This window comes from Anas platyrhynchos, chromosome 2, assembly GCF_047663525.1.
Source record: "Anas platyrhynchos isolate ZD024472 breed Pekin duck chromosome 2, IASCAAS_PekinDuck_T2T, whole genome shotgun sequence".
NCBI lineage: Eukaryota > Metazoa > Chordata > Aves > Anseriformes > Anatidae > Anas > Anas platyrhynchos.
In genome coordinates, this window is record NC_092588.1 from 91,196,851 (window position 1) to 91,219,261 (window position 22,411).

The window sequence follows — 22,411 nt, forward strand, 5'->3', positions numbered from 1 at the left end:
ACTAAAAAACATGCAAAATCTGGAACACGGAAGGCGGCTGCCATCATACCCCGGCTACCAGACCTGAAAGGCAGTCACCTGGAGAGAAGGGGAACAATAGGTCAGCTACACCACTCACTCATCAGAACATTTACTGATCCTTGTGGCGGTTTTACCATGCTAGGCAGCTGAACTCCACCACAACCGTTCTCTCACTCCCCCTCCTTAGAAGAGGAGGGGAAGAAGTAAAGGAAAGAACAACTCATGGGTGGAGATAAGGATAATTTAATTAAAGGGAAAAATAGTTATTAAGGAAAGATTATTATTAATTAATCAATTTAAATGAAGGGAAAAAGGGAAAGGGGAAAAGAGAGCGGAAAAGGGAAAACAAAACAAAACAAAACAAGTAAAGGCTGTGTGGAAGTTCAGAGGAAAGAAATTACTCTCTACTTTCCACAAATGAGAGATGCTTGACCACATCCTTGAAGCAGGGCCTCAATACATGTAGCCAGTGTTTGGGAGGACAGATGTTTTCACAATAACTCACCCCTCACCTCTTCTTCCTTTTTCCACCTTTTATTGTTGAGTGTGACATCATATGGTATGGAATATCCCTGTGGTTTGTTTAGGTCAACTGCCCAGGTGATGTTCCTTACTCACTTTTTTGCCCACCCCCTAGTAGGAGGGTTAGAGAGGGTCCTGATCTTGTGCCAGCATGGCTCAGCAGCAGACACAATGCTGGTGTGATACCACTGCTGTTCTAGCTACAAGTGCAGAGCACAGCACTGTATGGGCTGCTGCAGGGAAAGTTAACATCCCAGCCAGACCCAGTAGATTCTACACATTCTTCTGGATAATTGAGAACTGGAATTTTGCCTAATCGCTTAAACTGTCTTGGATATTTCTGTAATAGAGACTTTGTTATATTATTTTTACATTTTCCACTTTTTTTTTCCTATTTCAGTCCTCAAAGTTCTTAGCAGTGTCTGCCTTGGTACAGTTGCCTTCCCATTCACATTACCCTGTTTTACAGTGAAGACGGGGAAAGAGGAATCTTTGCTCCTTCTTGCTCTTCCTTGTGAATTGGCATGTAAGCCATGATGTTCAAGGGTGTCCTCTGATTTGAGTACTTAAACTTCTGAGTATCTTGTAGGATGTATCTTCAACATTTTTTGAAACTCAGACCAAGACCTCCAGATAGACATATTTGTCTCCAAATAGAAACAATTTCTGTCTTTTTCTGAAGCAGTTAAGGGATTTACCTACATTAATAATTTCTATGTTGGGAGGTGTTATGCTTTTATAGTTGTGCTATGTTCTAGATATTTTTGGATGAGGTAAATAAAAATTATTATTTATAATAGTATGCTTTTGTGTTTCAAGTTATATATTATTAAATAGTGACAATACAGAGGAAGACATTTAAGGAAATATTTTAAAACTATAAATATTGTCATTATTATGTAGGTGTACTTTATATTAATTATGTAAATATATTCTAAGATTTAGTGTAGGCTTAAAATGTAACAGAAGGATCTGTTGAAAAATGCCATAACCCTGTGGCAGCTGCTATTAAACCATTAACAGTATCAGGTTTCATTTAAACCAGATTTACCATTTTCTATAACAGCCCGTGGGAAAGCTAAAAGCATTAGGCACAAATTACTGACAAAAGAGATCCTTAATCAAGCCATACATTTCATTTGGCTAGCTGGGTGCTAGATAGTAACCTCTGTGCAACAAATTAAAGGTGGTGGTTACAAGGATACGATCAAAGACAATTACCTGTATTATTGAGCAATACCAAGGCATAAGCAGCTGCAGTCACTGATGTATCACAACATCCCCTTCAGTTTCTCCCTTGTTTCTCAGACTTATTCTTTTTTTTTTTTTAATTGACTCAACAGTATGCCCTCTTCTACCAGCCTGTCTATGAACAGACAGTGGTCAGGCAGCTGACGTAAGAGTAGTCAGACTGACTATTAAAAATTCATTTGTTTGTTTTCTGCTCACTGTTATTCTTCATTTGCTGTAAACTCTCATCCTAGTCTTAGATTGCAAAATCACTCCTTAGGACTGAAAGCATCCCTTTGCTCAGAGTTACAGGAGCTGGATGTTTATGCCATTCCATGATCCAAACATACAATGAATAAAAAGAGGGATTTGGTCACACAGCTGTATGCTACAAAGCCTGAGGTTGTAAGATTCATTCTGGGAGTCCTCACACCTGAACATCAAGTGTCTGACCAAGGCAGGACACATCTTGGCTTGCACAGTCTAATAAAATATATCTACCAAATAAGCAATTTCTTTCTGCTGAATCTATACAGAAATATTTGCCAAATCTCTTCCTGTTACTCTATGCCAGCGTGCCAAGCACTCATACAAATGCCTGGGGGCTTTCATTTTCATCCCAGCGGATGCTGGGAGCATGACTTATACAGGGGAACTGATGATTAGGAACAGGCAGTCAGGCTGAAACAGAAGAGTTTTGAAAAGGAGTCTCCCCAACATCCCCATGTTAGACCCATTCCCATCACCATGGTGAACATGCATCTGCCACAGCCTGCTGTCCTGCAGCTGCAGGGCCAGTCTGCCCCAGGAGGGAGCTCAGGGTTGTGCCACTGGCCCTTCAGTAGCCTTCCACAAGGCAGGGTCCAAGAGTGAGGATCTGGGGCATGGCCAGCAAGACCCATAGACATGCAAACACAAAGGCATTTAGGCACCTTAGAAATGGCTCTATGAAAGTCCACAGTCCTTGAGATCCTGCATGCCACTGTGAACTGATGTCCTTGTTTGCAGGTGAGGGCAGGGAGCAACATGAATGGTAAGAGAAGGGGAATTGGCAAATTGCTCTCCCCTATGAGACCTAAGGTCCTTGGAGGAAACAAGAAGAGGTGCTTCCTGGAGCTGTGGGAGAACATGCATCTGCAGAGAACACTGCCTGGCTCGGGGCAATGCTTAGGATGGGCATACATGTCTGGATGGAATGTTTTGTTCCTGAAGAAAAAAATTAGCAGCTAGTATTTTCACTGCTGGTAGCAACCTCTTTTGAGGCACCATTTTGCAAGTTAGTCCACAGGCTTGCACCACCACTGATGTCCAAAAAGAGCATAATACATAAATCCATGGATCTAATCTATGACAGGTTATCTCACAGTTTCTCCTTACTCAGGTGAAATTTCCACTGAGGTCTGTGAAGTGTGTGGCTTTTTCCAGTGGTATGAAAACATCCTATGCCCAGTTTTCCATGGTGTAATTTCTTCTGCAGATAGAGATGCAGTAGAGAATAAATAATGCTTGTGTGTTCCTGCACACGCACAAGCAATTCTTCTTAGTCTGCAGTTAACATTGTTGCATTTAATTGAATTAAATCATGGTGAACTAAAATTATCTCTTCCCACTATTTCTGAATTCAACTGTTTTATATCAGTTTTATTGTAATATATCTTACTTCTCCATATGCCACCATAATTTCAGCAAAGAAATCATTTACTCTAGAGAGAGAATGGATTCTATCTGAATATTTCAATAAACAGATCCAGGGTGAGGATCTGGGGCTTTTGTCTGACTTTCTATTGGGTTTTAACCTTGTCAGAGAAGAAATAAACCTTTGCCTCTCTCCTCTGCACCTTCAAATGCTTTTGATTTAGAAGAAAAAGGATAAAAGTGCCATTTCCAAATTCACATAACACACACACAAAAAAAATGACCACTAAACATCTAGCACTCAAATGGATTAAACTAAATTAAGAAATGTAAAGGCAACTTGATGTTTACTTATTAGTAAATATATAGAAGATTCTTGCAAAACAACATATAAATTAATGGTTCACCATTTCTGATTATGAAAACTGTAGTAAATGAACCTTACTGGCATAAAACACCAGTATAAAACCTCTTAAATAGGAGATGGTTCCCATCAAACCATTTCATTAAAAAAAAAAAATAAATTATTTCACTATATAAAATGAAAAGTGCTGGAGATAAGGTTGTTACTGCTAAAACAGGGTGGAGCTTTTATGATCAGATTTCAAGCCATCCCTGTTTACATGCAAAGCTAGCATACAGGCAGATGGAAGGGCATTCTTGGGAAGTGTTTATGTAACTTTGAAATTTATAAAAGGCCAGAGGAGAGGAAATACAAACATGGACTGAGGTAAAAATACAATATCGGGTTATTAGGGTTTTCCAAAAGTCTTATCTATCATCAGAATATCTATCTATCATCTGAATAGAAACTTACTTCCCCATCTTTCCATTTTTGCCTGCCTGTGAACAGGTATCTGAATACAGAATAGCACACAAATCAAAGGGCTGTGCAGATGCTGTGCAGATTGATTTTCCCATATATATATATGTATATATTTCTATTTTCTGAAAAAGAGATGAGACCTTTCAAGCCTGATATAGGTCATCCAGGTGTCTTCTCTCCATGTTTCTTGAGAGTCTCCTTAAATGCTGCTGTAGTACCACTACTTTCTCTGTGATCCAGCACCCAAAATCTCCTGATTATGGGGTAGTATGGGACAGAAGTTTTCATGGCGCAGTGCCTGCAAGCTCAGCATTGCTTGCCAAGCCCTGCACACCCAGGAGAATTGCATTTCCTGGCCAAGGCACCCCAATGCCTTCCCAGAGCAGTTCTGACTGCCCTGATGGAAACACCTCTGTGCCATTCAACAGTGACAATTTTCCAGCGCCTCCTGTTCTTCCAGGAGATAACTCAGGGCACAGTTAACACTGATTCTGTCTCTTGCAGCTCTATTGCCTTACATCAGAGGACCAGAATCTGGCCTTTTATCTTTGCAAATACCAGGAAATAATGTTCACATTCTGTGAGCTTCAGCCTCTGCATCTGTTGCTAATTGTCCTGGCACATCTGCTGCTAATTCTTCTCTGTTCTTTGACCAGCAGGGAGTAGTAATGTATGGTACAGCCAGCACTAGCCTCCCTGAGAGTTTCGGGTGATATACTGCTGGCTTGGGTAGATTCTGACCTCATTGTGCAAGAGAAGAATTTGCCTTTGTAAGCTGAAAACAGGAACTGAGGTTACTTCTTTTGCCACTCCTGTGCCAGTTATTTATTCCTGAGATTTATTCCAGCCTGGTCAGACCATCAGTTTTCTGTGATACAGTAGGCCGTACACAAAACAGCATTTTATTTCTTCTATGTCAGGAGAACACATACTTTGCTGACAGACCACAGGAAACCAAGGAGCCCAAGAAGGACACTGTTCATTTGGCATGAGGTGCTGAGATGCTCATCACACTCTCCCTGCCTGGGTCTTCCCATGTCCCCAGAGCAGTAACAGACAGTTTTCCTCCCCTTTTGGCTCTTCGCTTCCAGTTCTCTTTCCTCATGCTGTTCTGAATTCTCAAACACATTTCGCAAAACACTTGCTGGCTTCTTAAGTTTCGATCAGGACTAGGACACAGTGACATTTCCCTGATCAGAAAAGTTCTGTCACAGCAGAGGTCATGCTCGTGGATGGTCCAGACCTCACTCAGGATCTGTTCCCTTCTCCAGGACTCAGATAACAGCTCCTTCAGCAAAAACACGGGGATACTAGCTCCTCCAAACAAATCCCCCTTTTCTTGTGTATTCTACTTAAAATTTGCATATTTAAACAGGTCCTCCCTCTCTCTTATTTTTTAATGATAAAGTACTCTCTGCATTTCTGTTGTACAGCTTTGCAATTAGCCTGCTGATGTTGAGTTCACAGATCAGAGAACTGCACAGGTTAGAGGGGACCTCAAAAGATCACCAGGTCCATCTTTCTGTGGGAAGGAGATACCTGGATGATATTATCCAGAATACTTGTACAACCACATCTTAAAAGCCATCAGTGATGGGAGCTGCACCATGTCCCTTTAGAAGTTGTTACAGTGATGGATTGCTCTTACTGTGTAAATTTCCTTTCTTATATAAAGATGAAACCTCTACTGGGTGCAACTTGTACCACTTGCTCCTTGTCTTCTCCATGTGTCTCCTTGTGGAGAGAGAGCCTGTGTCCCCATTGTAGACACCCTCTAAGTACTGCAGTACTGTGATGAGGTCCCCCTTGAACCTTCTCTTTTTCAGGGTGAAAAGGCCTAACTCCTTCACTCTTTCCTCATAGGGTAGGTAGATAACTATTGAAAAGACGAAGTGCTTCAAAGCCAGATATTTTAAGAAAAAAAGTGCCTTCTGAGGATGTTTTTCTGGTTCTCACAGCTTGCAGATATGGACCAACACACAGTTTAAGCCTTTTTTTAGTCCCAGAATGTCAGATCTGGTGAGTCCTGGAATTGCTCCACTCACAACATTTTTACACTCTCATCATTATTTTTTGTTGTTGTTCTGACAGATATTTAGTTTGCTCTTGGTGTCCTCTGTTGTCTGCAGTTTACTTGGAACTAAGGATAAAGGCGGAGAATGCTGCATTCTGTGTTTCAGCTGATCTGCCCGATAAGATATTGCACCCAACTGTTGCATCCATTGGCTCATACCAAGCACTCTTACAGATATAATTTCCCATTAATTAAGGAAGAGGACACACAGTAGTCCAAAGTAAAAGCCTGTACCAAGACACTCCTGATTTTTAACATATGTCTGCTAGCTATTTCCAATACAGACCCCATATCTAATCCTAAATTAGATGTGATGCATTATAATGTAGGTCACATTTCTGAGGTGTTTGGGCAGTATGCTTTGGTCTAAGCTGCAAGAGCACATGCAGTACAATCCAAGAATCCTACATGAGCACAATGACTAGACAACATACAACATAAGTCCAAATAATTACTGAAAACAAAAACAGGGATAAGCTTTAACCTTTTCCATATGTAAATCAATTGCATAACACTTAATACAGTAGATGCAATAGATTCTACTATTATGCAATGGCTTTATAATGCCAGCACACCAGACTTAATGAATCCCTTCAAGTCTTTACACAGTGCTGGAAATGGAGCTTTCCATGTTGGTAAAGACCATCAATGGGCAGCAAAGTGCCCCAGTGCCATTCTGGGAATTCAGCTGGCTCCAGCTGAATTGTGATTGGTACAGGATGACACTGTTTTCTAGACCCACAGTGAGGAGAAAAGTTCACAACCATTTGGAAGAGGAGCACTGCTGAAGGTCCAGCACCAGACTGAACTGCCCCATGGTGTAAACAGCACCAAATCTGAGGGCTGCTTGCAATACACCATAATGGCCTGTCCCCAGAGGTGTAATACAGCCAGGACCGAATTGCTCTGAAAACACACATCTTCAGGATCTGTTACAAAAAGATTGTTAGCAAATAGCACCTGAAAACCAAAATCCCAAACAAATTCTGATAAACAAACCAGACGCAGCCGTATGTATGTGTTCCTGCTGTGTGAAAAATAAATAAATAAATAAATAAATAAAATAACATAAAAAAATATCAGAATTGCAGTCTTCAAATACATGCAAGCATCCATCTAAGCTTAGCTTTTGCATTTACCAAAAGGTACACATAGCACCTTATCATCCCAACTGCAAATAATTGCATCCAGGGAAAATTTAAGAGGCTCTCATTTTAGAAGTCCTCTGGCACTGCCATGTGTTATTACTTCCTATCTTTTTCATAGTGTATCAGAGTCTTATGCTATGTCCTATAAAGTGTCCTACAGCTAAATGTTCTTCATCTGTGCCACCATTTAGCTAAAGAACAAAATAAGGGAGAAAAAAAGTTTGTGCTCTACTTTTCCTAATGATACCTTGTTTTGTAATTACTAAAAGCATCAGAGTCCTTAGACAGCTGCTGACATACAGAAAGTAAGTTCCTTGAAACTGTTTGTTTCATCATATTTTAAGAATTAATACCTTAGGACATGCTAATCAGTTTCTGATATATGTAGTTTTCAAAATGCACTTCAGGGAAGAAAATGCTGGAAATGACTAATAACAACAAAGATATGAACTTTACTTGTTATAGATCTAAATCTGAATCTTAACATTACTAAAGTACTTGGCCATCTTAAGTATTTAGGAAGCCTTAAATAAAAAATAAATCCACCTCATTCAGTGAAATAGAACATCCTCTTTTTCTAAGCAAAAGACTTAAATTTATTAATTTTTGTAGCTGTATTTTAAAATGAGTGTCAGCCTCTGCTAGATGACTGCATGATAAGTGTCCTGAAACTTCAGGAAAAGGCACTAAATTTTTCACAGCATTTGTGTTTCATTTTCAGTGTAATAAAAATATGGTGCCCTTTTAATAATGAATAATAGATCTCCTGGTATGATTTACATGTGTGGATTAAATGTCACGTTTGAAAAGTTGCTGTTTTATTCATACTGAATTTCCCTCAAGTAAAACAAAATGGTACCCAGCTACTGTTACAATATTGCTAGTACCTTGCCACACTGATACATAAATATTAACCAGCTGATATACTCCTTAAAATCTACAGATATGTGAATTGTTCTGTCACCAACTCAGGTTCAATATGCATATGGACTGATTTAGTGCCATCTCCAGTTCCAGGTACATTGGGGAAAATGTGTCACTCCTGTGATGACATACTCCTGGAGCTCACATTCTTTTTGCCAAAGTACCGATTTTGAGAGGCTGGCACAGAAGAAGGGCAGCTGCCAAATGGGTGCAGTGAGACTGTGGTCAAAAGGCAGCTTGAGAAGCCCAACACCAATAAAATTGGCCCTGAAGCTTCACACATGTCCCTGCCTGAGCAGGAGTGTTGGACCAGATGACCTCCAGAGGTCCCTTTCCATCTCAACCGGTTTATGATTCTGTGATTCCCTTAATTAGAGCTGAACTGACATTGCAGGTGAATGAGTGGCTTAATGAATGTTTTCTAAATGTCACTTGCAGGCAACCTCATCAGCTTACAGTGTTATTCATAAATGTTGAAAATTTCCTACCTGAACTTCCCCTTCTGAACAAAACCTCACTTCCTAACAGGTAATATTTTTCTGGGAAAAGTTTCCAAGTCTGTTTATAATTTAATTTAAAAATCTGCATATACTTGAAATAGGAACATTTCTTTCAAATTCACTTTTTGTAGTAGGAGAAACTTTCAATGTATAGTTGAAATTATTTTTGTAATGATAACAAATTATAGGTGAAAACAGTTGTGTGTGTGCTTTGTTTTGTTTGTTTGTTTGTTTGTTTTAAAGAAAGTGTGCCATTTTAGCCACACTCAATTTTTATTCCATTGAAGGCAATGAATATTTTGACTCTGAAAAGTGTGGGATATCTTACTGTTATAATTATTTTGTACAGCTGTTTTAATGTTCACTGAACTAAGCTAAGTGGACTAATTTTATTTTTCTGAGCAAAATCAGATTTTCATGCACCACAACTTCTTGTTTCTGCTCTTAAAGTCATAATTAAGCTGAAAAATGTAATAATCTAGACTTGCTAACACTGCACCAGTGATGTGACATGGATCCTTCGGAGTAATAAGGCATTGCTGTAAATACACTAAGCAAAAAATGTTCACTGAATATCTAGGACTTAACTATAGTAGGATTTTGGCCACTATGAGACACTGGTAAGGAAATTATACTAGTAAAATCTTTGGACTGGTGTAAAGATGATGCAGTTACAACTTTGCAGGCACTGTCAAGGAAAATCTAATTTCAATAACTGCCTTACCAGATGCAAAGTAAGCATTTCTGCTTTCTGCTTTCCTATCCTCTTCTTACTCAACTTTGAATGCAAACTTGGCAAAAATCTGTCAGTGCATATTGAAAGTTTAAGAACAAAGGTTCTTTACCTCTAGTTTTAACCTACTGCATTTTTTTGTTTGTTTCAGATTGAGTTTGACTTCAATTTGTGTTAGAAGGTGAGTGAAGCTTCAGATTAGCTCCTGCTTCATGTAAACCAGACATCATTAACTCACAGAAAGCCTACAGTCCCTTTGCATAAATTAAATGTGTGAAAATGTCCTTGAAATGCAGGGTCTAAAACAAGTCTCCTTCAGATCATGCTGTTAGGTGCTGTTCCTAAAATGGTAGAGTCATTTGAAACAGCAGTTACTTTTTATCCCTATCCAAAGCATCCATGTATGTTTTGTCCAGTATAATTTGTGTGACCATCTGGCCTTACTGAAAACCAAATAAAATTCAACTGGAACTATTAGGAGCCACTGTCTAGTATGTAGTCAGAGGTTGTTGGGGGAGGTAGGTTGACAAACTAGAAAGGAGGACAGTGAAGGAGGGGAAGGAAGGGGAGCTGGCAAGCTGGAGCAAAGAACATTGATTAATGAACAAAAAACATTTCTGAAAGGTCAGGTGCGCAAGTCAGACTAGCCCTGAGGCAGATCTAACTTACATGACCAGCACTTTCTGTACGCAGCAGGTAACCCATGCTGACACCAACTTTGCCGACATGACAAGGTTATTATTTTTGGAAGGATGTAGTGTTCTGGAACAATTTCTCTAATGTATTAGTTAAAACTAGGCTTTCCTTCAATATCAAGCATGCATGTCTTCCTTTTCACCATGTTTACACTAAACTCCTATCATTATTCTGGTCAATGAAAACAAAAGCTTATTCTTCATCTGTGAGCACTTGCATTTCCCCCCTGTAATATATCCCAGGGCAACAGTGCTGTATTTATGATTGTGTTTAACTCCAGATACTCATCTGCATCTCACCAATAAGACCTCACTGCTTACACTAAGTTTTGTAGTAGACACGAATCATCTGAAGCATGAAATTTTCCCCATCTCAGCACAGATCTTAGGGGTTTCTTTTGAAACACACCTTAAGATTTTGTGGCAATTCCAAGGTGGAAGAACAGAAAAGTAGAAATGTTCAGGATACAACATGTATGTATTTAGAATAAGCTGATGAAGGAGGCTTTCTAAAATTATGACAGATTTTCCTATCCATTATACAGTAATGAAGACAGGGAATCAACAGGGGTTCATTTAGTCCAACTGCTCCTCCTGGTCCTGAATTTTAATTAGACTTCCCTGAGACCTGCACACTGGTTAACTAGACTAAAATTAAGTTTGGTGAAGATGTCCTCTGTGAGATTCAAAGGGTACTTTATATCAAACTCCACAACAATGGTAGAACTACCAAACATTTCTCTCAGACCTTTGAATGAGGCAAAATTAGCCATCTCTAAGTAGTTTTTGAGGCATCTGCACAACTCAGCAGAGATTCATAGAAAGACAAGTATTCAGACTTTGCACATACTCCTCAACAAGTCCTACGAGGAGCAGCTGAGAGAGCTGGGCTTGTTGAGGCCTGGAGAAAAGGAGGCTCAGCTCTTTATAAATACATTAAAGGAGGCTGTAGTGAGGCGGGGGTTGGTCTGTTCTCCCACATGCCTGGTGACAGGACGAGGGGGGATGGGCTAAAGTTATGCCAGGGGTGTTTTAGGTTGGATATTAGGAAGAACTTCTTTACTGAGAGGGTTGTTAGGCATTGGAATGAGCTGCCCAGGGAAGTGGTGGAGTCACCATCCTGGAGGTCTTTAAAAGACGTTTAGATGTTGAACTTAGCAATATGGTTTAGTGGAGGACTTGTTAGTGTTAGGTCAGAGGTTGGACTCGATGATCTTGAGGTCTCTTCCAACACAGACAGTTCTGTGATTCTGTGATTCCTTTGCATTGTGGAGGAGCTGGACAAGAGACTGGTCATTCTGAACTAGCTCTTGCTTAGTAGTGAGAACTAAGCCATGCAGTTTTGAATAGGGGACATTCCCCAGTGGGAGCAAAGCAGCAGGCGAGACCCAGGAGAAACACAATGCTGAAAGCAAGAGGTGGGGCTTGCTGGAGTCATTCAGTAGTACTGCCCTTAGTCTTCTTTCAATGAAATCTGAGAAGACAATACTTCATCCTCCCAGTTATGGAGGAATCTCAACTTGGCATCAGTGATTTCTCTGACAGTTATATGTATTTGTTTTAACATCATGTGAGAGTCACATTCACAATTTCCCTCTTTGTATGTGTGATTCTTTTCATGCCAACAGCTGTATTTATGAACAGATTGTTCATTATCTATTACAAATGATAAACAATTAATCAGCAGAAAATGTGACTTAGAGGCAATTCACATATCACAAACCCAATAGATGAAATGACCTATCCACAAGTAACTCAAAGCATCAATGTTGGACATGTAAATTTGCTTTATCTGAAAGGAATAGGGACTGTCTTTCTGTTCTGTATCTACATAATGCTTACTACAGTGGATGGGGTGAAGGAAAGAAATCTGCCGTTCAGGTTGTACTGTAAAATAAATAGTAATTGAAAACAGAAAAGCTGTCCTTCCTAATCTACCAATGCCTCATAACAGAAAAAGACACTGAGAAAAAACAGGGTTGATTCCCAAACTGTAAAGAAGCTTTTGTGTGCCAGAGAGTTTAGCTAAGACCAATGCTTCAACCAGCACTAGGCATTAGCTACAAGAGCAAGCAACTGACACACAACAATCCTGCCATGCACAGCATGCTTAGGCAGGAAAATATGTATGCCTCAGTCACAAAAGACAGAATAGAGCCTCAAGTGTTTGGGCTCCTTCCAAAATAATCCAAATGCTGCTTTTTTGGCAAATAGGGGTCAATGGAGCTAAAAACTCACAGAAGGATTTGGGCATTCATGTGTTTATATACACCCACTCGTTCATTTATTATTCTAAAGCTACTTTACTGAAATCAAATTACATAGCTGACAAGCTGCATAGATAAGAGAGAATAAAAGTAAAATTTAAAATTAGCTGACAACACTACATGATGTAGTGTATATTTGGCACTTTTAGAGTGAGTGATGAGGGTTAACCTAGGGGGGAAAAATGCACCTTCCTAAATTGCACCTTAAATTATTAAATAAATTATGAATATGATGGAATGCATTAAATATATAAGCCTGAAGGAGAATAAGCGGATGTGTTTTAACTTTCAAAGCAAAGACAGCATATTTAAGATGTGTTGCTTACTGTGTGGATACTTTGTCCGAAGTAGATCTCAGTGTTGTAGAAGTTTCCATCATGACTAACAGGCAGAGTGGTCCTGATCCAAGGCTGTTCCTTCAGTTTGGGCCACTGCAGTAAGTGACCACCTAAGCGGTTGAGAATGGAAACTTTCAGCGTATAATGGCCTTTAGGAACCTTATCTTTGACTCCCCTCAGGCATTTGATGTGAATTTCTATCGGCTGCGATGTCTTGGAGCAGTTAACCTAGGGAGAAAGCTCTGAGTTACTGACCTGGGTTGAGCTGACTTTAACCATACAATTAACCAGAAAAAATTTCATCGCGAAAATAGTTACCAAGAAGCATATTTCTTGTTCAGGCTGCAATTACCTATTGCTAACTGAGGATCTGCAATTAGGGAGGTCAAAAGTCGTAGATATAACAGATAAAAAAATAATAGAAATACTGCTAATAAAATCCTTCAGTTCAGTCCTTGAGGGGAAGGTGGAGCTGTTGAAGTATGACACCAGAAACCATTAGTCTGCAATAGTAAGGCAGAATTCACTGGAAAGCAACACCTTCAAAAATATTTAATGCTTTGTAGGACGGGCACAATACATGACATGATGAGCAGGCTGCAGGCACAGAGAGGCAGGGCATACCATGTTTTCATACTAATTATTAGCCTTACCAAGGCTGTTAGTGCTGTGTAATATGCAGACTATCCTTTCACCTTCTGATTATCATATAATCAGATTCTCTTAAAAATAGTAATCAAAGTGCAACACGTGTTGAGTTTAATAACAACTCCCTACAGGCACCTTTATTCCAAGTCCAGACAAAGGGAAACATCTGCTCCTTGCTGTTGACAAGATGTTGTCTGAGTTACAGAATGCTTAGTATGGTATAAATGCTGTGTTGCATATCTGAAATGTCTTTTTGGTGCTTTTCTAGTATGCTCAGCTTGTAGTGTGGAGGTTGGCAGAGGAAAACAGGTATAGTGGTATGATCCTTGCAAGTCTCATCTGTGTAATAGTATAGGGTCCATCCCACTATATCAGCATACATATCAGTCTTTCTGGTATGTATTCACAAATACTTTCTGAAATACTTTTTTAAAGTATTCCCAAATACTTTCTGCAAGATCATGCATATAACAGGGAGTCCCAGTTTAGCTCCAGTGTTAACTTCAATGACTAAAATGACTTCTCCAATAACTAATTATTTAGTGCTTCAAATCAGCAGTGATTGTTTTCCCCCGATGAGGAACCAATTTCTTCCACTATTTTGAGAAAATTCTAGTGCAAGAGTAGTCTTCTTCTAGCATAATGTAACATAAGAATCCGTGTCACACTTCAAAATCAAATGGCTACATTGACTAGTAGGTTTACTAGTCTTGCAATTTGAGCATACAGTAGCTAATAATCTCTTCTTTAATCCTGCCTTGGATTTATTTTGGAATAGATAGCATATTTCCATATAGATAGAAAGCTTCTGGAATTAATTTAAGCAGTTAAATAAACAGTTGAATTTGTTAAAGTTCTTTTGTTTTTCAACACAAACCATAGTTAACAACTAATCTGAATGACAATTATTTTCAGCTTAATTAGAAAATCTTAATTAACAATGAAGATTTAACCTTAATATTTTTGGTTTCTAAATCATATATAAAAAATTAACACTATGTGAATAAATAAGACAATCTTTTTAAACCTCAAGGCAGGATTACTGATGCAGGCAGACTTCGTTATTAAACACATTCTAAATTAAACGCCTCTATGAATTTTATACTGAAATATATAGTGATAGTTTTGCATGCCAAATGTGACATTTTGTATTTTAGATTCATCTTCTGTAGTAATTTTGGAAATGTCATACAAACAAAGATTTTGTCATTTACCAATGGAATTACTATGCATGGCCGGTTAGCCATCTCTTTTCTGGCTCTTCTGGTTGTTTCAAGTCAGCAAGCCATAAAAAATCTTTATCTCTCTGAAACACAGCAATTTGGAAGATAATCGAATAGTGACTGGGGGGCAGAAACGCCAGTCTGAGGAATTATACCACAATCTCTCTTGCATTTACAACCTTCCTGAAAGCGAGTGTCAGTTGAGTAGGAAAAGGAGATAGAAGATTCATCATATTTCAAGCCTGTCTCATTTGCATGGTGGCATAACTTTCTCATCTCCTGCTGAAAGACTTTGCTTGGCCAGCACTGACAAACTGTTTTGAAGAACTCTTGTCATGCCCAAATGATTCACCATTAATAGCTTTAGATGTTCTCTTTAAGTGTATGGTTACTACTGTTGTAAAGAATATTTTCAAACCTGCTAAATTCTATCCTCTTAAACCATGAAAGGAAATAAAATATAGGATAATGCAATAAAATTGATCTAGTCTTTTAGCAAAAAGAGCACTTGTGGAGAACGTTACCTTCCCACAAAATCTTGCTGCTCCATTTAATCCAGTTTTCATGCCTGCAAGGTTACCAAAGCTGGTTACAATTTCTTCTTCACATCCATTCACCTTTGCTGTCAATGGCTGACCTTCTGCTCTGCAATGGCTACAAAGGGAAGAGGGAAGAACTGCAAAGAAATCAACTACAGTGCAGACATGAGAAACACTTGCCATTGGAACTACATCACAGTTTGATGTTTTCCTGGAATATATCATAAACCCTGCAGAGAACACCTAGGGGAAACAACAGTGTGCAATGCAGAGAAATGGATAGGCTTCAAAAAGTAACACAGGAAAAATACAGTCACAACTCCAGTAATACAACCTTTATTTGTCAGTCTGTGCCACATGTTGAGATAAAGGAACTTTTAGGCTCAGATTCAAGATTAACAAAATTAAAGTAGGAAGTCATTGTCTCTGTTGACACTTTTAGGACCAATTGAAAGCTTTGAAACATGTTTTTGGGAATCATCAGTTCCTTAGGGACTGAGTTGCTTTTATCAATCTGAGGCTTTTTTTCAAAACAATCTTATAGCTTTAGATATAAATCTTGTATTTTTTTATAAACCTAATTTAAAGTAGTATTATATAGATAAATTGTATATGTATATATAACTACATAAATGCACACACACAGCTTTTCATCTGTATGTCAACCATTAAACTTTCATTGGCATTCATATGTTAACTTTTTGTTAAAGTAGTTTTTGGGGTAATTATATCACCATGAGGAATTTTCGCTTAAGGGAGATCCACAGACCAAAACAGAACTTTGGGAAGTGGTGTAAGTACAGAATTTTACAGGATACCCCAACACCACCTTACTTAATGCACAGGATGCACAAAATACACTGTAACGTATGGAAAAATCTCCATTTTTAGTGCTCAGCAGAATCAAATGGAGAACTAAGTCTTTTCCAATAATGCAAAATAGGTAGTCCTGTCTCCAAATTCTTGACACATGCTTACCCTTTTTTTTTTTTAAAGATTATTTTAGAAACATATATAGAGATTTGCATCAGCTAAATTGTCAATGGCACATAGGTCAATTGTTTTGCAGATTCTTCTACCAGGAAAATTGAATCATGTAAATGCACAGACAACATCTGAATTAGCTGGAAGGTCTGCATAGACATTAGTGTCAATGACATAACTGGGAATTTTGCCCAGGCCACAACTGACCAAAACTAATGACAAGAATCTGCGGTGTTAAGGACTGAACACAAGAAATGCATGGTCAACCAACCTCAAAAGTTTTATCTTTGAGCTGCATTCAGGTAAACTTGGGTCCAATTTCCCTAAATGGAGGGAGTAGAAGATGTGCCTTGAAAGTCACTAGCTAGCTCTTAGAGTTGAAACATCTGAGAAGTTAACTTTCCTCCTCAAAAATAATGGTCTGTTTGGAACTTTGTACTTATTTAGTTTCTCATGATGGAAATTATTTCAGTTAATTTGGTTAGAGCTGCATTGACACAGGGGTTCATTAGGACACCCATTTGCTTGCAATTCAATTTAAAATTAAATACACTTTGTTGTTGATTTTATTACTTTTAAACTACTGTATCTATTGCCTTTATTAGCTGCTAATACACAATTATGAAGGTAAACAGTTTTCATTATTGAACATCAAACATTTAAATAACCACAGTTGATCTCTTTTTGGGTTGCAACATTTTCCTCTTTTCTCCCCTTTTGTTGGGTATTAGATTCAAGAGAATAATTTAGTCAGTAAAATTAGGCATCTTTTGTGCTCACCAGCATGCTCATCAATTGTCACAGTAGAACAGAGCTTCCTAAGCTGTATCCATGAGAGTTATTTATTTCCTCTATTCATTTCTTTACAGGTATTTTGATACATGTCTTTATCTGATGGTCATGCATTGTTTGATCATGAAAATATTGCTCCAATTCATATTTCCTGTACTCTCTTAGGGTAACTCAGAGGCAGGGATGAAGGACACTAGGAGAGGCCATTTGGTCACCTGAAGCAGTGTGCATAGCATTTAAAAATTGCAGCCCAGGCTTGGTATCTGAAAACGGAGGTAACCAAAAAACAGAGGCCTCTTTCAGAAGCACAGGCTTAATTTTTCTAGGTCTGAGGTTCTTTGTCTGTGAGAAGTTCCATTCATTAATATCCGTAAAGCACTGAAAGGCCTTTGGAGGGAAAGCACATTAGTTGGAAGCACAAAGTAGTTCTTATCTGACATACCTTTGAAAGAGCTCATGAATCCTGGCTTGCAACTTTTGTTTGTTCTGGTGAGAGACTTCCTTGTGGTACTTTGATACCTACATGCCAAAAAAATAAAAAAGAAAAAGTAAATAAATTAAAAAAAAAAAAAAAAAAAAAGATTGTTTCCAAAAATACAGAAAAACATGAAAATACAAGCTACAAGTGTAAAATTATCTACTGTTGTCAAGCCTTAAAGCCAAAAACATTTTGGAAGAAAGAATGCAAAAGTTCTAGACAAGAACCTGTCTGTTTTCAATGAAGGGTAGGAATCTCTCTTGAAAAATAAGGCACTGGGAAAGTTATTTGCAAAGAAATAGGGATATGGTTTAGTGGGGACTGTTAGTGTTAGGCTAGAGGTTGGACTCGATGATCTTGAGGTCTCTTCCAACCTAGAAATTCTGTGATTCTGTGATTCTGTGAATCCTTTATATTTCTAAAATCAATATTATCAGAGTATGAAAGCAGACTACAAAAAAATATATTACAAATATCTCTGTGTATAGCTTTTAACATAACTTGTTTAAATTATTTAGAAGTAAAGCAGAAACAGCATATTTGCTTTAAAACACAGTATGACTTGCCAGTTGTCTCAGCAGAGAGCCTCAGATGGATACAATAAATCCTGCAGGCTCCTGTCAGGCATTGCACGTACCTGGATTGCAAAGGTGACATGACCAAATTGGCTCACATTGAGACCTTCCAGCTCTCCACGTGGCAGTTGTATCATGGGCAATACTCCCTCCACCATTGCTTCTCTGTTAGTGGGACCTAAGCCCTCATGCTCCTGGACTGCTTTTGGCTTAAGTTCAATATAAGTCTCCAGAACAGGGACCCATGTTTTCTCCCACCCCCACAAATACTGTCACTGACTTTCTTTCTCCAGCCGGGAGAATCACCACCTACACCGCTTCCCCAGGAAGGTCTGGGAGCTGGCTCCTGCCCCATCTCTTGCTCCAGCAAAGCTGGGAGCTTTCTGTTAGGGCAACTGAGTCCCACAGTCTGGCAGGGTGTGCAGCCACAGAGGAACACACCAAGAAAAAGTGTAGCTTGGTCTTCCCTGGCTGTCCCACAGAGAAGTGCTCTTGCCAGTGTAGCAGAGACATCCCAGTGACAGCAAGGACCAAACAGAAACATTTATAGTTCCCAAAAGGCATGGGCACCAGGCTGTCATGCCTAGGACATTTCACTGTGCCAAGCAACAGTGTTAAATGTTCTCAAGAAAGTTTAGTGACAAAAGCTGCAGACCAGAGTTTGGTAGCAAATGGAAAGAGGTCTTGGACAGAGGCAGGTAAAGCTAAAGTTAGGAAGGCAAGAGGAAGGCTTAGTTCATGATTTATCTGCTGGATCCAGCTCTTAGTGACACCTGGAATAGCCGTGTTTATAAGGTGGGCATCTGGGTTAAGAAGTAAGATAACACAGAAAACTTTTTTCACTTAAAATATCAAGTAGCTGTAAGATTACAACCTTCAGACATTGCCAGTCTAGGCTTACATAAAAAAAAATAATAATAATAATAATTATATTACCAGTCTCCCATAGCTATCCAATCCCCTTGTTTATCTTTCTAATCTTAATTAAATAATGAATATTCAAAAGAAAATATGAATTGGGATTCTCTATATGAACTGCACTGTTTTCCATCTCTCAGTCTCTGAAGTGGCAATGGGAATATGAGTTAAAGCTATTTCTACTGGATCCTAGTAAAATATTTGTCACAGTGTGTCATGATAATTTTTTAAAAGCTCTATCATCTACCTAATAAATTTGTTAAGTTTATTCAAATCTTATTGAACAGGAAAAGTGCAATGAGTCATGGTTAATATTTCTTTACCTACACTAAGAAATATATCAAAAATTCAATGCTTAGGGTCCTATTCAGAAAACCTCTATGAGTCTGTAATACATCTTCTACATGATTAAAAAAAAAAAAAAAAAAAAAAAAAAAAGCAGGAAACTCGCTTTAAAATGAATTATTCACCACCTTGAATAAATTTCCATCTTTCTTATTTGCAAAACCCCAAAGTCAGTTATGTAAATTTTAACCTACACTAATTACCTCAGGGGTGTGCAAGTAAAGGAAAGTAGATGCAGTAGGAGAAAAAAAAAAAAAAAATCCTAGACATTTCCATCACCAGGAAGCAATTTAATAAAGGAAAAAATGTGTAAGTTTTCAAAACCAGTGCAGTTGTTTTTTTTTTCTTTCTTTCTTTTTTTTTTTTTTTAATGTGGAATAATCATTGCAGCAATATTCTTTGAATCAGAGATTTACTGGAATAAATCCAAGTGCTTTTACTCAATAGCATATACCATTGCACACATAACTAAACACCCATTTCTCATCATGACACCAGCATGTCTAGACCATAAAAATGACCCATTGTTGACAATGGGTGTTCCCAAAAAGAAGGCATGTAATGTGGTTTCTCTTCATGTCAATAGACATAGAGGGCCCCTTCAGAAAAAGTGACTAAAATCTGGGAACCACTGGATGCCCATCAGAGCTCACATGGGATGTACTGGAGAATTAGGGCCTTTTGCCTGAAGACAGAAGGGCTCAGTCCTGGCACTGCTTGGTCCTATTTCCCATCCTGATACCAAGGCAGCGATTTAGCTGTGGAGCTCCCTTCTTCACAAGTCTTTCTTAGTTTCTTCATCAGCTACCTTGAGGTGTAATTATACAAATGGCCCATCTATTGATTTCAGAATGCATGATCAAGACCAATATTTGAACGAGGTCTTTCAGTTTGGGATCAGCCTACAGAAGCACAATGTTAAATATTGTTTCTACAGCAGAGGCAAAACCAAGAACCTGACCTGGTGCTATTAATCAGTGCCAACTATTTTCATTGTGAAACTACTTCACAAATGGTAGATTTTGATTCCTCTAGCAATTTTCAATTTGGAAAAATGTAAACAAAACACATCCTTTCCACTTAGGACAAAGCCCACAAAATTCAGCAAAGTTTCTAAGCAAAATGGAATTGCTTTTCTATCATTTAATGAAGTCCTGCAGTAAAAATATTTACCCTTTCCTTATTTTTTGGCCAGCCCTAGTACTGATATTACAAACTTCTACTAAACTATTCACCCCACTGTGATTTGAAATTTTAAGTTGAGCTTCAGCCCTAATGAAATAGCACTTCTTGTGAGTAATGCTGTGAGGGTCCACCTTCCTGCAGGTTCTCCCTGCTAGATAGGGGCACAGCAGTGGGAGCGTGGAGACGCCACCAGCAGGGACTGCAGTAGCCCTTCACATGTAGGGAACTACACATAGAGATGCATCCCAGCATCCCTTCTTTTTTCACCTTGAGAAACCACTTATGAGTACATTACAGTGCAGGTGGAAACACGCACAAAAGGCTGCATTTCCAGCCATAAACAAACACCCTAATATAAGCTTTTACCTAGGATTTCCACCCACTCATCCCAAATCATTTTGCCATAACATCCTGTCCACCCCATTTTTACATTTGGGAGGAGTGAAGTGCAAATGACTTGCCTGAGCTCACCTAGCAAAGATTCAGCAGGGATAGAAACAAAACCCATGTCTCTAGTCTCACTGGTGCTAGCCAGCCCTCCTCCTCCACACTATGTCTGCTGCATGGAGGTTCAATCCCAGTGACTTTCAAGATCTAGTGCAATGTATAGCAAAAAAAAAAAAAAAAAAAAAAAAAGGGATCAAGAAAAAAAAATGTTGCAAGATATGTTCACTTTTCTTTACACCAAAGTGTAAAGAAAAGATTTTGACAGTCCCATCCCAGTCCCATCCCCTCCATGTTAACTGCAGAGAGATCACAGGGAAATTAGGCATTAAGAGGTAGGCAGGATAACTGCCATTCATGGAAAGCAAAGAGAGTTTAGTAGCTGGACTGAAAGCTTTGAAAGCTGCACTACTCTTACTTGTCTTTGTTTACTGAAATTTGATTGATCTTGGCCTGGAGATGGCTAAAAACCAGGGTTAAAGTTGTGTCAAAATTCATGGTGTCCTCTGTCAAAAACATGTCACAAACTTTCAAACATGTTTTTAGAAGGAAGAGAGAAAAAGCAACTCCTCTGCCATGGCTTTCCTTCCAATGAGAAAATTAAACTAATTTGCTCTTCATGATCAATACAGGTTGTTCTCTGGATACCCAGTACCCTGAGCTGGTGGAAGGGGATGGGGAGCAGGATGTGGCCCTCACTATCCACGAAGAACTGGTTGGTGACCTGCTACGGCACTTGGATGTGCACAAATCGATGGGGCCGGATGGGATCCACCCAAGGGTGCTGAGAGAACTGGCAGAGGAGCTGGCCAAGCCCCTATCCATCATTTATCAGCAGTCCTGGCTATCGGGGGAGGTCCCAGTTGACTGGCGGCTAGCGAATGTGACGCCCATCTACAAGAAGGGCCAGAGGATAGACCCGGGAAACTACAGGCCTGTCAGTTTGACCTCAGTACCAGGGAAGCTCATGGAGCAGATCCTCTTGAGAGTCATCATGCGGCACTTGCAGGGCAAGCAGGCGATCAGGCCCAGTCAGCATGGGTTTATGGAAGGCAGATCCTGCTTGATGAACCTGATCTCCTTCTATGACAAAGTGACGCGCTGGGTGGACGAGGGAAAGGCTGTGGATGTGGTCTACCTTGACTTCAGCAAGGCTTTTGACACCGTCTCCCACAGCATTCTCCTCAAGAAACTGGCTGCTCTTGACTTGGACTGGCGCACGCTTCATTGGGTTAGAAACTGGCTGGATAGCCGGGCCCAAAGAGTTGTGGTAAATGGAGTCAAGTCCAGTTGGAGGCCAGTCACTAGTGGCGTCCCCCAGGGCTTGGTGCTGGGGCCGGTCCTCTTTAATATCTTCATCAATGATC

The 22,411-nt window shown here is 39.2% G+C and overlaps 1 protein-coding gene across 3 annotated transcripts in view; it reads right to left on the minus strand.

The window, feature by feature from the left end:
* Nucleotides 1–22,411, minus strand: part of LOC110352209 (uncharacterized) — a 218,199-nt gene that overhangs the window by 110,126 nt on the left and 85,662 nt on the right. For all 3 annotated transcript variants that reach the window (XM_072033095.1, XM_072033096.1, XM_072033097.1), the window contains 3 exons: nt 17,542–17,618; nt 15,309–15,438; nt 12,902–13,141 (listed from right to left, as the gene is read on the minus strand). In XM_072033095.1, the coding sequence (XP_071889196.1) occupies nt 12,902–13,141; nt 15,309–15,438; nt 17,542–17,618 (447 nt within the window). The remainder of the gene's footprint in view (nt 1–12,901; nt 13,142–15,308; nt 15,439–17,541; nt 17,619–22,411) is intronic.